At 45.8% G+C, this 15,647-nt stretch overlaps 1 protein-coding gene across 4 annotated transcripts in view; it reads right to left on the bottom strand.

The window, feature by feature from the left end:
- LOC135908702 (putative fatty acyl-CoA reductase CG5065) overlaps nt 1-15,647 on the bottom strand; it is a 141,968-nt gene that overhangs the window by 78,566 nt on the left and 47,755 nt on the right. For all 4 annotated transcript variants that reach the window (XM_065440566.1, XM_065440565.2, XM_065440563.1 and 1 more), the window contains one exon: nt 6,862-6,978. In XM_065440566.1, the coding sequence (XP_065296638.1) occupies nt 6,862-6,963 (102 nt within the window). In that variant the 5' untranslated portion in view covers nt 6,964-6,978. Of the gene's footprint in view, nt 1-6,861; nt 6,979-15,647 lie in introns of those variants that run through there.

Genomic DNA, 15,647 nt, shown 5'->3' with positions numbered 1-15,647 from the left:
CCACTGTAAACTGTGTACCGGGCTCTATGGAGTTCAAGTACGCGAGCAAGTTGTCTACCCCAGATGACTTCACCACTGAAGAACAATCGTCCACGTAGTGCACAAACAATGGGGGCGAAAGTGCAAAGCGCCCGCATTTCGATTCCTCCATGGTAAGGTCGGCGGCTGTGGCCGAGAGTGCGGCTCCCATATAGCAGTCCTACTTGCGTTGGGCTCGCATTTCGCTGTTCACTAGTACGCCTGTGCGCTTCGCGCTGTCTGACACGTGGTGCGCTCGACGTGACTCAACACTAAGAATGCATTCCCTTTTCTATTAATCAGTTCTGTTGGTTATTGCATCTGTGCCTTTCAAGCATTTCTCTTTCAACAAGCAGTTCTATAGACTAGTGGAGCTAAGCCACTAGTCTATATATTCGCCGCGCCCTCCAGCGACGGAACGAGAATGAAAGGAAGACGGCGCACCACCACAGGCCGTGTCTCGATGCCATATGTGTGCGCCGCGTGAGCGAGATACTAGCGCGCGTGCTGCGAGCGGCAAGGGTCGCTCACAATTAAGCTTCTCTGGCTATTTCCTCCCTCGGTGAAAAGACATCGTTTATGTCAAAAATGCGCAGGGCATTGTGCGCAAGATGGTCTGCACAGAATGCCCAGCGTCGTATGCTGGCGAGACTAAAAACTTCCCGGAAGCAATTCGTCAACACCAGAACGACCTTCGCCACCTAAACAGAGAACGCGTTGCTGTGGCAGAACACTGCGAGCTTTTTGATCACCGTACTAGCCCCGACGGCACTGTCGTCTTGGGGAGAGTAAACAACCATCGGCGGCGGTTGCTTTTGGAATCCTGCCACATCCAGAAGACGCTGGATAACATCAGTCGTTCGTTAGAAGCACGTTACCCAGTGTTTATAGCTCAAGGTATACGAAAAGTGTGTGCGCGCCTGTCAATTCAGGCTCCTTCTTCCACCCGGAAGGAGCCGGCCGGACTCCGAAACGTCGGGTTTCTAAAAGAAATTTTGGTTGTGGTTTTCCTTGTCTTTAATTAAGCCAAGAAATGGTCGGGAAGTTTACGGAGCGGCATTACTTGTGGCGGTTTGTGTTTGTGACCGCTCCCTGTAATCGCAGGGGAAGTGAGAAAGGCGTATGTGGCTTCTCGCATTGCCCGAGCACCTCACAGGCGGCACGGGTATTTCGTGTTCCCATTCTCCTCCTCGGAGGTGGAGTGACATCTACACGACTACCACTCTGGCCGATTGGGGAATTAACTGTTTCTCTAGCAAGTGATCTAGCGAAGAGGGAGGGTACTTAAGAGACGTCCTCAGTATGGTGTGTGAGAGTGGGCTCGGCAGCAGCACATCGGACACAATGGTCAACCCATTCTGCTTTGTCGTGCAGGTTCTAGCTTCCTTGCTACGAATGCAAGCACCGCGTATCTGCGCAGAAGAAGGAACTGCCATGCAGCGCCTGGTCATCGACGCATCTGTACGAGACATTGACTGCCCCGTAGACAGCATCTTCCAGCCACTCATTGTGGCTACTACGCCTGCGCCGGCATCAGTGACGTCGCATCATAGGCTTCCACCAGCGGGTATAAGAAGCAGCAGCCTGGCCTTCGGAATCAGTGGGCTCGGCAGCAGCACATCGGACACAATGGTCAACCCATTCTGCTTTGTCGTGCAGGTTAGTGCATACTTACATGCCAAATGTTATCGCAGTGATGACCGTTTCCTACTGCTGCTGCCTTGCCCACTTAGTATAAGAAACTTACTTTTGGATGTGTGTTCATTTAGGAAGAGCCTTTTGAGCTGTGACGACATTGAGTCAAATCCAGGTCCTACTGATAAGGAAATGTTGGAGATGATTCTTTCGGGCCAGAGTAATATCACAGCCTCCATCAACAACATTTTGACAAATCAAGGAAAGATTGAAGCAGATATCGCAGGACTGAACGAAAAGATGAAGTTGTTAGAGGTTCAGTTGGCGTCCTTAAATGAAGTAAAAGAGCGAATTTGCGAGTTAAAATCAACAACGACTGAGCTGGAAGATAAAGTGACATACCTGCAAGACAAGGTTGATGAACTGGAAAACAGAAGCCGGAGGAATAACTTGATTATTTTCGGAATAAAAGAAGAGAGCGATGAAACTGCTGAATCTCTTATCGCGAAGGTGAACGAGACGGTGTTCCAAGAAAAACTAGATGTTACTGTTAAAGGCATAGAGAGATGCCACAGGCTTGGAAGAAAGAGCAAGAATGGTCACCCAGTAATCATTAGGTTTTTAGACTACCGCGAAAAACATTCCATCCTAAAAGCTTGCTATAAGCTCAAGGGAACGGAATTTTCGATCACGGAAGACTTTTCTTTCGCCGTTCGAAATATTAGAAAGAAGTTATGGGAAAGCTCTGCGGAAGAGAGATCGAACGGAGCTAGGGTCAAGCTTTTTTTTAACAAGCTGTGTGTAGATGGTATGATGTTTGCTTGGGACTCGGCGAACAATACTCGCTACAAAATTTCTGAAAGAAAGAAATGACCACTAAAGGAAGATAGGAAGACATTAACAATAATTAGTATTAATTGTAGCGTAGTAAACAAAGTCTCCCATCTGGAAGGTATGCTGTTAACGCATAATCCGGACATAGCTGTGCTAACAGAGACATGGTTAGATGAAGAAATATTTGATTCCGAATTTGTACCAAGAAACTATAAAGTCTTTCGGAAAGACCGCGACAGAAGAGGTGGCGGAGTGGCTATACTGCTCAAAAGCACATTTCAGATTTTAAAACTGCCTGATGTTGCTACAGTTGAAGCTGTCTTTTGTAAAGTATATGCTAACAATTTCCGATATATCCTTGGTGCTATCTATAGGCCTCCCGGTTCCTCTGTCGCTGTCTCAGATGAAGTTAAGAAATATCTTTATTGCTACACGAAACCAGACGATAAGTTAATTTTAGCTGGAGATTTTAACTTACCAAACATAAACTGGGCTACTTTTTCTGTTGAATCTCCGCACGCTGTAGGAGATGCTCAGCTTGATATCATGTTTATTTCGATCTCTTATAAATTGTGAAGAACCCTACTAGAATCCAACAAGATTCTTCATCAATACTGGATTTATTCTTGGTACGAGGCAATATCAAAGAAAAACTTTCATGTAATGTAGTGGCCGGCATTTCTGATCATCAAGCTGTAATCTTGGTAATAGAAGACATATTATTGGACCGAAAGGGTGATACTCGACACTTTCCGAATTTTGCCCGTGCTGACAATGAATCGATTATTGATATTTTAGATTTTCATTCTTATAGTTTTCTGCACAGCACTTGTAGCGTGGATGACCTGTGGCTTGTTTTCAAAAACATTGTTCATGACTGCATTCAGCGTTTTCTACCAGTGATATGCAAGAAGTCATACAATAACAATCCCTGGATTACGCGAGAAACTTTGCAATTGCAGCGCAAGCTAAAGCGATTAAAGAAAAGAGTGAAAAAAATCAAGCTCAGCCTTTTTAGAGGCAAAAATTCATGAAGTTTCGGAGAAAGTAAAACAGTGCATTCTGAAAGATAAAGAAAACTTCTACAATAAGCAACTCCCGGCTTTTATAAAAACTGCACCTGAAAAGTTTTGGCGGTCACTTGCACCAGTTTTTCGTTCTACCGATGCATTTATTATAAATGGATAACATATAAGTGACAATGTCCAGGTTTCAGCAGCATTTAATAACACCTTTAAGTTTTCACGAAAGATGACGGGCGTCTCCCACCCTTTAGCATGTCCCTTCCTTTCATGCCTGATGTTATAATTTCTGAACAGGGTGTTTTTAATCTATTGTTAAAACTGGATATTAAGAAATCACCTGGACCAGATGAAATTCCAAATGCCTTCCTTAAACAGTATGCAGAGTGGTGTTCAAAGTATTTGTGCGTCCTATTCACTCGATCATTGAAAGAAGGTGTTCTACCGTGTGATTGGAAAACTGCTAGAATTAAGCCTTTGCACAAAAGTGGAGAGAAGACGTGTATTGAAAATTATCGCCCTATTTCATTAACTTCTTCATCATCATCATCATCAGCCTGGTTACGCCCACTGCAGGGCAAAGGCCTCTCCCATACTTCAACAACCCCGGTCATGTACTAATTGTGGCCATGCCGTGCCTGCAAACTTAATCTCATCCGCCCACCTAACTTTCTGCCGCCCCCTACTACGCTTCCCTTCCCTTGGGATCCAGTCCGTAACCCTTAATGACCATCGGTTATCTTCCCTCCTCATTACATGTCCTGCCCATGCCCATTTCTTTTTGTTGATTTCCACTAAGATGTCATTAACTCGCGTTTGTTCCCTCACCCAATCTGCTCTTTTCTTATCCCTTAACGTTACATCTATCATTCTTCTTTCCATAGCTCGTTGCTTCGTCCTCAATTTGAGTAGAACCCTTTTCGTAAGCCTCCAGGTTTCTGCCCCGTAGGTGAGTACTGGTAAGACAGCTATTATATACTTTTCTCTTGAGGGATAATGGCAACCTGCTGTTCATGATCTGAGAATGCCTGCCAAACGCACCCCAGCCCATTCTTATTCTTCTGATTAATTCCGTCTCATGATCCGGATCCGCCGTCACTACCTGCCCTAAGTAGATGTATTCCCTTACGACTTCCAGTGCCTCGCTACCTATTGTGAAAGCTTGCAGCGGTGGCGTAGAGGTAGAACACCCGCCTCGCGTGCAAGAGGTCCGTGGTTCGAATCCCGGTGCCGGCAATTTTCCACCGGTTAAAAAAAAAACCGCGTGCTGATAAAATTGCACAAACAGGCCTGGACTGTGGCCTGATCCCGGTGACCAGAACCGGTAACGCACTCCCTCACCAGAGCAGGATTGGCCACCCTGGTGCAGTACTTGGCCACAACCTCCTATATGAACACAACTCATTAACTTCAACAACGTGCAAATTATTGGAACACATCATTCATAAGCATCTAACTAATTTCCTCGACGAGCATAATGTACTGGCAGCTGTTCAACACGGTTTCAGACGAGGGTATTCCACATGCACTCAGCTGGTCGAAACAATCCATGATTTTGCAACTGCAATCAACAAAGAAAAACAAACTGATGTTATCTTTATGGACTTTCTAAAAGCTTTCGATAAGGTTTCGCACAAGAAACTGCTTCATAAACTCAGTTTTATTATAACTAATAAACAGATATTAACATGGATACAATCGTACCTATCTGATCGCCGTCAGTTCGTCGAACTGCATAAAACTTGCTCCAATTATGTTCATGTCGATTCTGGTGTTCCCCAGGGATCCGTCCTCGGCCCCCTACTGTTTTTAATGTTTATTAATGATATTGTTAAAAACCTTTCAGCACGTGTTAAGTTATATGCGGACGGCTGCGTGCTGTATAAGAAAATAAGTTCGACTGATGATCAAATTAGGCTGAATAATGATTTTGCAAAAATAGTTTCTTGGTGTGAGAAGCGGCAAATGTCAATTAACTTTGATAAAGCCGTATTTATGAGAATAACACTTAAGAAGATCCCTCTTCTATATTACTACACTGCTAATAATAATTTTCTTCATGAAGCCACAGAATATAAGTATGTAGGTTTATGGATCTCTGATAATCTTTCTTGGACCAGGCATGTCGACTATGTTTCAGCAAACGCTCTCCGAAAGCTTTTTTCTTACGACGCTCGCTTAAGCTAGCAACCCCTGGTACACGCCTCCTTGCCTACAACAGTATTATTAGACCAATCTTAGAATATGCAGTCATTATCTGGGACCCTTTTACAAAGGTAAACATAAATAAACTTGAAAGAATCCAAAAGAAAGCAGTAAGGTTTATCTATAACACTTACGGGCGAGCATCAGTCAGTGACCTCCTCAAAAAAAGTGGTTTACCCTATATTCCTAACAGAAATCGCATATGTCGCTTAAAGTTTTTCTCTCAATTAATTCATAATAATTTCAAAGTTGACACCTCCAATATCCTTATCTATTCCTCGGGGTACCAAATTAGAAATCGCCATTCTCTTTCTATAATACCATTAAATCCGCGAGTTAATTGTTTTAAATGTTCCTTTTTTCCAAGGACCATCACTGATTGGAATAACCTCACGGATGATGTTGTCAGACAGACATAATTACATTCATTCCAAGAGCATTTGAATTGATTGTTGTTAATTGACCTTGTCGCTGTATTCCCTTGTTGAATTTCTATGTGCAATTTTGTTGTCTTTGTGTCTGTAATTTTGTATCTTAACACAATGTTACCCACCTGCTATGATCTTGTGTACAAGATCGCAGTATTTTTAAATTAAAAAAAATAAAAAATAAAGGATTTAGCCTGCTCTGCCAGAATGTAGCGTGCTCTGAGAACGATGCAGCTGCGTGCCACAATGTAACATGTGCTGTACTGGTAAGTCCTGCAAGTATGACTCTCTTTACCTGTATCTGAGTCCGTTTCTCCGATGTAAGCAAATCCACCGTTACGTTGCTCCAACCTTCCTTCCTCGTACTAATCAGCAAGGAAGCAACTCTTGTCAAGAAGGATCGGACGACGGCCTGTGCCAGCTTAGCCTTCGTGTGACGTCCTGGGAGCTAAGTCCAGCTACCCGTTTCGATACGCACCGGTGGCGTAGGCTAGAGCGTGACCCTCTGTGTGGCACCCGACTCCACGACGCCCCGTATCCCGCAGCCCCTGTGAGAAACCTAGGCCATCAAAGTATACCGTTGTGACTCGAACCCTACATCTTCAATAACTAGAGACAGTCGCCGCACAAACACCCGGTTTGTGCTTCTTTCTCTTTGTTAACGGGCGTGTACTATCAGGCCAAGAGGTTTGACTGGGGTGTAAGAAAACAAAGCTCACCTTGCCCAGAAAGCCAGTTCCTCCGGTGATGAAGACAGCCCGGTCACGGAAGAAATGGTCGATGGGCGAGTGACCGCCTCGCTTGCTCTTCGCACCGTTCATCGGAGCTCGTTTAAACTGCGCGAAGACAACGCCGAGAATTAATGCTGCGACCACTCCGATGTGTTGACCACAAGACACACAAAAAAAAAAATGAAGAAAAACTGATTGTCTGCGACAAAGGCAACGCAAAAGAACTTGCACCTCGAGCCGTACCATCAGCTCATTGGCTAGATTGTATACTGCCGTAGCGCATTAATGAAAATCGAAGCGAACGTCGCAGGCACCATACATGAAAGACCGTCCAGTGTTTCCAAATGCTGTATATTACAGTAGCTCGCGGTGCGACTCACAGGTACTTATGTTTTTCAATATTGATGAGATAACCGAGTGTCGTACATAGTGAAATCTTGTTGAATATGCATATGACAACGCAAGGTATAGGCTAGTCGTAAAAGCATAAATATGTTGTCACTACCATATGCAGTTGTAAAATCGACGGTTTGCGTGCGCAGTGACGTTTTTTATCCATAATATTCGCGTTCATGAATATCACACATAATATTTATTGGACACAAAGTCGAGAAGTGCTGTCGAGTGTGCGATCTGAATGTGACGCAATAATATCCTGCACTTCCATTTGCAATAGTTCTCCGGACTTTCCAGACGTCAGCAATGTTAAAGTTAGCGTTCGTTCACTTCTTGGGAACTGCGCTTATACCCGAAATAAGCCGTGCACTCATACTACACTAAAACTGGGAGCCAAGTAAGGTACTCAGCATCACATATTTCAGCCACATATGTACACTAAAGTAAACCAAGTCCGGTCACTTGGCTACACTAAAATCAGGGTACATAAGAAATCACGGATTAAATTCAGGTGAAGGTACATAAAACAAGGCATTGGATTGAAGCTTATTTTTATTGTGTTCTGTAGCATTTTTTTTCGCATTACATACGCCAGGGAACGCCAAGACTGAAGACAAAGGACAGCCTGACAACAGCCCATGCACTGTTCAGCAGTACGGCCATATCTGAATACACATAAATGACAGTGACCCGAAAACCGTTCTGGGTCAGTTATGTTGTCATGCAGCTTGGACATGGCGTCGGGTCAATAGTCTATGGAATGGACGGAGCCGTGCGCAGCTCTGTCCACTCAGCTCTGTGCAAATCTGAAACCCATTTGAGCGGCAGCATCGCGGTCAAGGGCGTGACTGCTTAGGCGTTGTCGTAAGCAAGGAGTTTGAAGAATGATAGAAGCTGTTCGGATCATAAAAATAATTTGCTCGTTTACATCAACATATCTCGGTTTCCCAGCATGACGAAACAGTGCGCAACATAGATGTTGATAATAGATGAAATAGAACCGGAAACAGTTGGTGAGAAATGCACGGACGCTATAACTGGCAATTTATGTACTGTTTATTAGTTCGGGTAATAGGCATGCGCCTAAATTGGAGCCCATGTGACATTTAAAGAAATTGGACGACTCTTAAGCTTCGCCTTCAAGAGTGGAACGCGATAGCGTTATCGCACCCCGTTCGCACCGCCTACTCAAACGCGCTACGCCAGCCAAACGTCGCGATCGGCAGAGATAGTCGGGCCCAGACGCGCTATGAGGGCGGACCCGGTAATGGGGCGAGTGGCGCGCCACGTGTCGGGGCACCGCCGTACATTGCGAGGAGGTGGTCTTCTGCGTTTGCCGAAAGATGACTGCGTGTGCGCAGAGGAAATTTAGCGAAAACGTACTTCGCTACTCGTGAAACCGCGACTTATGTAAGTTAGATGGTCATAATTACCGATATACACAGCAGTATAACTTTCTACGGCACGTTTCTAAATCAACACCGCATTCACTAGAGGAGATTTTGTCCCGTTTTGAAGGAACGAACTCGTGGCTGAGTGGTAGCGTCTCCGTCTCACACTCCGGAGACCCTGGTTCGAGAACCAGCCCATCTTGCACGATGCTTTTTATGAAGTGCCTTCTGGGATTTATCGCTCATGGCCAACGCCACTGACCCCGACACCGGCTTTTCTGCTACACGAGCTCCTTAACGCTATCGCGTTAAAAGCAGCAGCGCAATAAACATGGACGGAGACGAGCGCTGTACGGAGGCGGACAGCAGACGGCGACGCGTGAAACGGCATCGACACCCGGCCGGTACGCGACCGTTTCACGCATCGCCGTCTCGGGAACATTCGGTCTGCATGCGTTCAGCGCTCGTCTCCGTCCGTGCTTGTGGCGCTGCTGCCTTTTCAAATATGTACCAACACGCCGAATTCGCGGCATTAATCAAGATGTGACATGCAAGCGAGTCCCTCGCTGTCCACACTACATGAAAAACGCTGAATAAGACAGCAATCTACTTCCTGCGTACGAAGATGGCTTGATCGGGTACTATAATGTACTTATGCCCGCTGTTCTGCGTACTTTGCGTTTGTGAAGAAGACTCCCGTATCAAAGCATAAGCATCTAATAATTATTGACAGCACCTGTTTTTGGTCGGCGTCCTTGATTTTTCTTCTAACCTGCGTTTACTACCAGACCACATAAAGTCAAAGAAATTGACAAAAACAAACAAATCGGTGGCAACCTCTGCGCCGAATGTGATGAAGATTGTTGCATTAAAATGAAACAGTTTCAATATAGTGATAGTAGGAATCGAAATCTTCATTTTTCTCGCCAGTTTTTTTCATTGTTCCTGAAGATCGCAAAATTTCATTCAAAGAGATTAAGTTTTACGGCTTTAACTCAGCAATACAAAATGACATCAGTTCTCTAAATATAACCGAATAATACATCTACAGCGGACATAACTGATGTATTAGGCACCGTTCTCAAGTATATGCCATTAATATGTCAGTAGGACTTTTGCGAAACCGTTGTGACAAATTAAGGAAGCTGTAAATTGTAGCAAATTTGTCCGCTTTGGATGCTAAACGGATGCATGCAGTTCACATAATTAGGATATCTTACGTACAATAAAAAATTATTGTGTTTTACGTGGCAAAACCACGATCTGATTATGAGGCACGCCGTAGTGACGCACTACTTAATTTCGACCCCCTGGGGTTCTTTAACGTGCACCTAAATCTAAGCATACGGGTGTTTTCGCATTTCGCCCACATTGAAACGCGGCCGCCGTGGCCGCCGATTTAATCCCGCGACCTTGTGCCTAGCAGCCCAACACAATAGTAACCACAGCGGGTTGTTACGGACATGCAAGCTTCCTGCAGTTATTATTAAGCCTAATTATGGTCAAAATTGCTAAAACATAACAGTCCCTAAATAGAAATTCTGCTTCTTACAGTCACTATATTAGCTTTCTCCTCTACATGAGGACGACGAAGTGCTTCTTCTATGGAACACAACCAGCCCGTCTCTCTGCTTTTGTGGACTGTTCAGGTCTGTTGTAGAGTCTGCCGCCCCACATCTCGCGGTGATGGATGTGGTACCTCTCGAGGTCCCGTCCGGATCATCAGCGGGAATCGCTTCGAGGAAGCAAGGAAATACATCTAGCGACAGTGAGGACATTGAGGTGTACTCCACATCAGCTGATGAGTCATTGCAAGAAGGTTTTGAACCTGTCTTGCACTGCAAAGCCAAGTGAAGGATGGTCAATGCGTCTTCGGTGTGAAGTTCATTTGCCGCAATAACTGCGCCTCAACGATGTCCTCATACCATCCTGTCTGTGCCACAGAGCTCGAGTGGCAATCTGCGCCTCAACAGGCAAGCACTGTCCTTGTTTCTTGAGAACACTGTACTAAACGAGATCAAGGATGTGAGTCTAAACACACGGAAAAACATCTTAGCTATCAACGTGATCGCCATAAGTGCGCTGAGCCCTCTACAGCGGATATCGCAGCTGGTCAACATAAGCGTTCGATTCATTGTCCCAGCGGATGGTACCACTATCGCTGGAGTAATTTGTGACATTGACATTCCTGATGCAGACCTTCCAAGGCTCTTAAAACCAGAAAGTGAGAACGACGACGTTATTCTGAATGCCGGCTGTCTTGGTGAGACACGTTCTGTGAAATTAAAGAAAGATGCATGGAAGGCGGGAAATAGCCAGCACTATTTAGACTGCAACAGTCATCACTCACGACACTGCAAGCATGGAATTTTTGTCCTACAAGCCAAGCGAATAAGAAAAATCTGCAGTGAAGACAACGACTATATCCACCGCCTAAATGACCTTAAAAGCAACGCTAGCACAAAACAACTATCCACAAGTACCTTTCGACAGAACTTATGCGTAGCGTGAACATTGGAGACGCAGTCGGAATTATCTAAGAAAGCACCTATATCTGAATCTGAGAGACCACCAGCCTTTATAACAAAATATTCTAATGCTCTAAAAAACATCAACATCCTATGATAATACCACCCAGTATTATCAAGTGAGACGTGAAAGAATTGAAAAATTATGGGCCCTTTAGCTTATTCCCAGTATTATATAAAATATTTACCAAAACAATATCCAATAGAAAAGGGCAACACTGGACTTTAGACAACCAAGGGACCAGGCTGGCTTCAGGAAGGGATAGTCTACAATGATTCACATCCACGATATTAATCAGGTAATCGAAAAATCCTCAGAGTATAATAAGCCTCTCTATATGGCTTTCATAGATTACGAAATGACATTTGATTCAGTAGAGATACCAACAATCATAGCGGCATTACGTAATCTAGGAGTACAGACCGCTTACGTACATACCCTAGAAAATATCAACAGAGATTCCACAGCCACCTTAATTCTACACAAGTAGGAAGATACCTATACAGAAAGGGGTCAGGCAGGGAGACACCATCTCTCCAATGCTGTTCACTGCTTGCTTGGAAGAAGTATTCAAGCTATTAAACTGGAAAGGCTTAGGAGTAAAGATCGACGGCGAATATCTCAGCAACCTTCGGTTTGCCCCCAATGACATTGTTCCATTTAGCAACAATGCAGATGAGTTACAACAAATGTTAAGCACCCAAGTGAGAGACTAAGTGTGGGGTTGAAGATTAATATGCAGAAGAACAAAGATAATGATAAATAGCCGGGCAAAGGAACAAGAGTTCAGGATCGCTAGTCGGCCTCTAGAGTCTGAAGGAGTACGTTTACCTAGGTCAAATAATGACAGGCGACCCTGATCATGAGAAGAAAATCGACAGAAGAATAAAAATGGGTTGGATCGCATACGGCAGACAATGCCAGCTCCTCACTGGAAGCTTACCATTATCATTGAAAAAGAAGGTGTACAATCAGCGCATTTTACCAGTGTTGACATATGGGGCATCCGCATATGAGCGTCTTATTGAATTCGACAGACTCTTCAGCTTCACTTTAAGAACAAGTCAAGGACCACGCAAAGTGCGATGGAACGAAGATTTCTAGGCATAACGTGAAGAAACAAAGATAGCAGTTTGGATCAGAGGGCAAATGGATATAGACGATGTTCTAATTGACGTCAAGAGAAAAAAATGGAGCTGGGCAGGTCATGTAATGGGTCGGCTAGATGGCCGTTGGGCCATTAGGATTACAGAATAGGTACCAAGAGAAGGGAAACGCAATCGAGGACGACAGAAGACTAGGTGGAGCGATGAAATGAGAAAATTCGCGGGCGCTAGTTGGAATCGGTTGGCGCAGGACAGGGGTAATTGGAGATCGCAGGGAGAGGCCTTCATCCTACAGTGGACATAAAGCAGGCTGATGATTATCAAGTAACGAGGGTCTGAGAAAAGCGTTCCCAACGGTACCAAGGGACCATTGTAACAAACAGCTGCAACAGAAACATTAAAGACGTGTAAGTACACGCAAACGTCAGCTAACATTCCCATATACCGGAATTAGGGACATTACGTTCAGTTTCCTTTTTTCGCCACCACGTGGCGTATTGCGAATGATGAATTTGAAATTCCCGCTATGACGTATACCACGGCGCACAAATAAAGAAAACAACACAAAGACGCAGACCTTGAGACTGCCGCTTCACCTCGGCACTTGGAAACGGGTGCGCTTATATATCAGCGTTATCTCGAACACGGCCAGCTACTTTCTGTGCTGGCAATGAATCGGTGTCTCGCCAGAACAACGGCTCCGGCGAAGCTTCCGCCGAATATTTTCTTTTTCGTGATTTCTTTTATTTGTACACCACTGTCGCCACGGGCTTAATTGCGTTTACGTCAGGGTTCTGCTTCTCGGGTTTCCTACGGAACCGTCATTGCTTAGGCGGAAGCTTAAAGGGCCGTTTATAGTCCGACGTAACGCGCGCGCGCGCTCTCGTACGCTACGTTACGTTGGCGAAAACAACACCTATAGACGAGCGCACGCCAAGTTTCGCCCGAGACGCAAGCGCTCGTTTCTCCCCTGGCGGCACGGTTTCCAATCCCCCGGGGGTTTGCTTCCGCCGGTTCCCTTCGCTCGCGCTGAGCCAGAGGAGGCCAGGCTGAGCGCGCGCTGCACGCGAGAAGGTGTAGGTTTCCGTCGCCGCTTCCCTTCGCGGTCGCGCCCGCGTTCAGTTCGCGCTGCGCGCGAAACGTCTCTTGTTTGCGACGGCGCCTCTTCGGATGACCGGAAATTATTATTGTGTTGTTAACTGTCACGACAGCAATGCAAACATGAAAAGGTTGATGCCACCAGTGAAATTATACCGATTCACAAGAAAATGGTACGAAAGAAGCAGACGACAGACATGGATTACTGCAGTGCGCCGAGCGAAGTAAACATCTGGCAAACGAAGCGAGATCGTTTATTGATCACTCCTGAGTGTATGACGGTTTCTATATCTAACCCACGTGAAATTAATAATTACTCGGTACATAATCCTTTTATTCATACAAAAACTTTAAGTTCAACGAGAGCTTGTCCTGTCTTCTTTCTCGTGTTTCGTTTGTGTGTGCGCTGTCTAAGAATGGAAACCACGTCTGTTGTATGCGCTAGCAGTGGCCGAAGTTCACGCGTGCCGAGAAATTGAATATGTGCATGATGCATTGAACATGACCGGAGTTCATTCCCGCTTCACCATCGCACCGATCGATCGGGTTACTGGACGATACACACCCGCGTCTTGGTCGCGCCGGCATTGCTGAAGCAGGAATTATTAATAATACTTTCAACTTCTGTCTCTTGAGTACTGTTAAAAAATTACCAAGCTGTCTACATTGCTGCCTCTATTCCATATTGTAGGGGACGTACTAGTTAAAGTTGTGTGCGCATGTCGTACTTGTGCTATGCAGCGATATATCTTGTTTATTTCCGCACAGTGTCGATAGAAGTCCGTTGTCGCCATCAGAGACAACACGGATTTGTAGCAAACATAATGTGAGAAACTGCAAAAATGACTTTAGCTCGTAGGTGCCGTATGTATGTGCCGCATCGTATGTGCTGACGATTTTTCCGGCGGCACATACGATGTCGTTTCCAATTACCTGCTCAGCGTCCCTTACATGGTTAAGCAGACGCTGCCCTTTCGCCGCATTGCAGCCATATAAAAATAATCGTCAAGCGTACCGATCTTCTTAAAGGCAAATATAGCGTGTGCAGTTTGTTTCACACTAAGGGGAAAACTCGGAATGTATTGCATCGCGATGCGGCAAGCAATGGAGTCGTGCGGCGGCAGCAGCTCGAGCAGGCGCACACGCTTGAGGGGCGGTGTCGTGATCTGCGTCGTCTGCTACGGCGGCGCGCGCTGGCCGCATTTTCGGGAAGCGTGGTACTGTCAGGGGCAGTGCACCGATTTCATCGGTACTGCGGGAACTGAGCTGATATTCTTTACTAAACGTTGTGCGTCGCCACACTCTGATCCTTCATTGGCGCTAATGGAGTTCCACAAACTTCTTTTGACAACATGGTTCATTTGTTCTTTCGAAGGGCCGGAGTACTGAGCGTGTGCACGTATATTTCTTCACTGTGTGCTACCGTAATGAGCAGCGACAAAACGCACCAAGATGTGCGCGCAACGTGCTCAGTCTTTGTTTGACTCGAAAGGAAAACAAAGCACTCAACAATGGGAGTCGAACACGGTGAAACAAACGGACACGATTAAATGAACGTTTCAGGTTCAGACAATGAGCTGGAAGTGATTTTTCTCGATAATCATTCGCTACACCAGACAGAACCTGCCCGCCGGTGGGGAATTGGACACGTCACGCTCGGAACTTCAGTTAGTATCTCGTCATGTCCCCAGCGGCAGCGATGACAGCGCTCATCCTGGAAGGCAGTGAAGTGTATAGAATGACTTGATCAGGGATGTGTTCATTCGCTGCACGTCTCAGTCACTGACGATGGTGGATCGAAGCCTATCCTCGGGCGACTGATAGAGGGGATGTTGCGCCAGCGATACTTTCAACGAGCCCCAGACATTTTAAATGATGTTGGCGCCCGGGGATTGAGGCGGCCGCTCCAAGAGAGTGACTGCGCGCTCTTCTAGCAGTTCTTGCACAGCACGAGCAGTGTGGATCGGCGTCCTATCGCGGTAGAATATATAGTCGCCTTCCAGGAACGGGCCGTCAAGAATGTATGGAATCAGTACGTCGTCTATGACTGCCATGCAGCGATGAATTTACATTCGAGGCGTATCAGTGGGCGTCGCGCAACGCTTAGCAAAGAATACCGGCTCCTTTCACGCAGTAACGATGTGATCAGCGCCCTGCACCTGACAGTAGAACGTTTCTCGACAATGCGGCCAGCGTGCGCCGCCGTAGCAGACGACGCCGTTCAAGATCCCGCCCCTCGAGCATCTGCGCGAGC

Source organism: Dermacentor albipictus, chromosome 3, assembly GCF_038994185.2.
Source record: "Dermacentor albipictus isolate Rhodes 1998 colony chromosome 3, USDA_Dalb.pri_finalv2, whole genome shotgun sequence".
In the NCBI taxonomy this organism is placed as follows: Eukaryota; Metazoa; Arthropoda; class Arachnida; order Ixodida; family Ixodidae; genus Dermacentor; species Dermacentor albipictus.
Note: the sequence above shows the minus strand (reverse complement) of the source record. Positions and strands in the feature narration are given on the sequence as shown.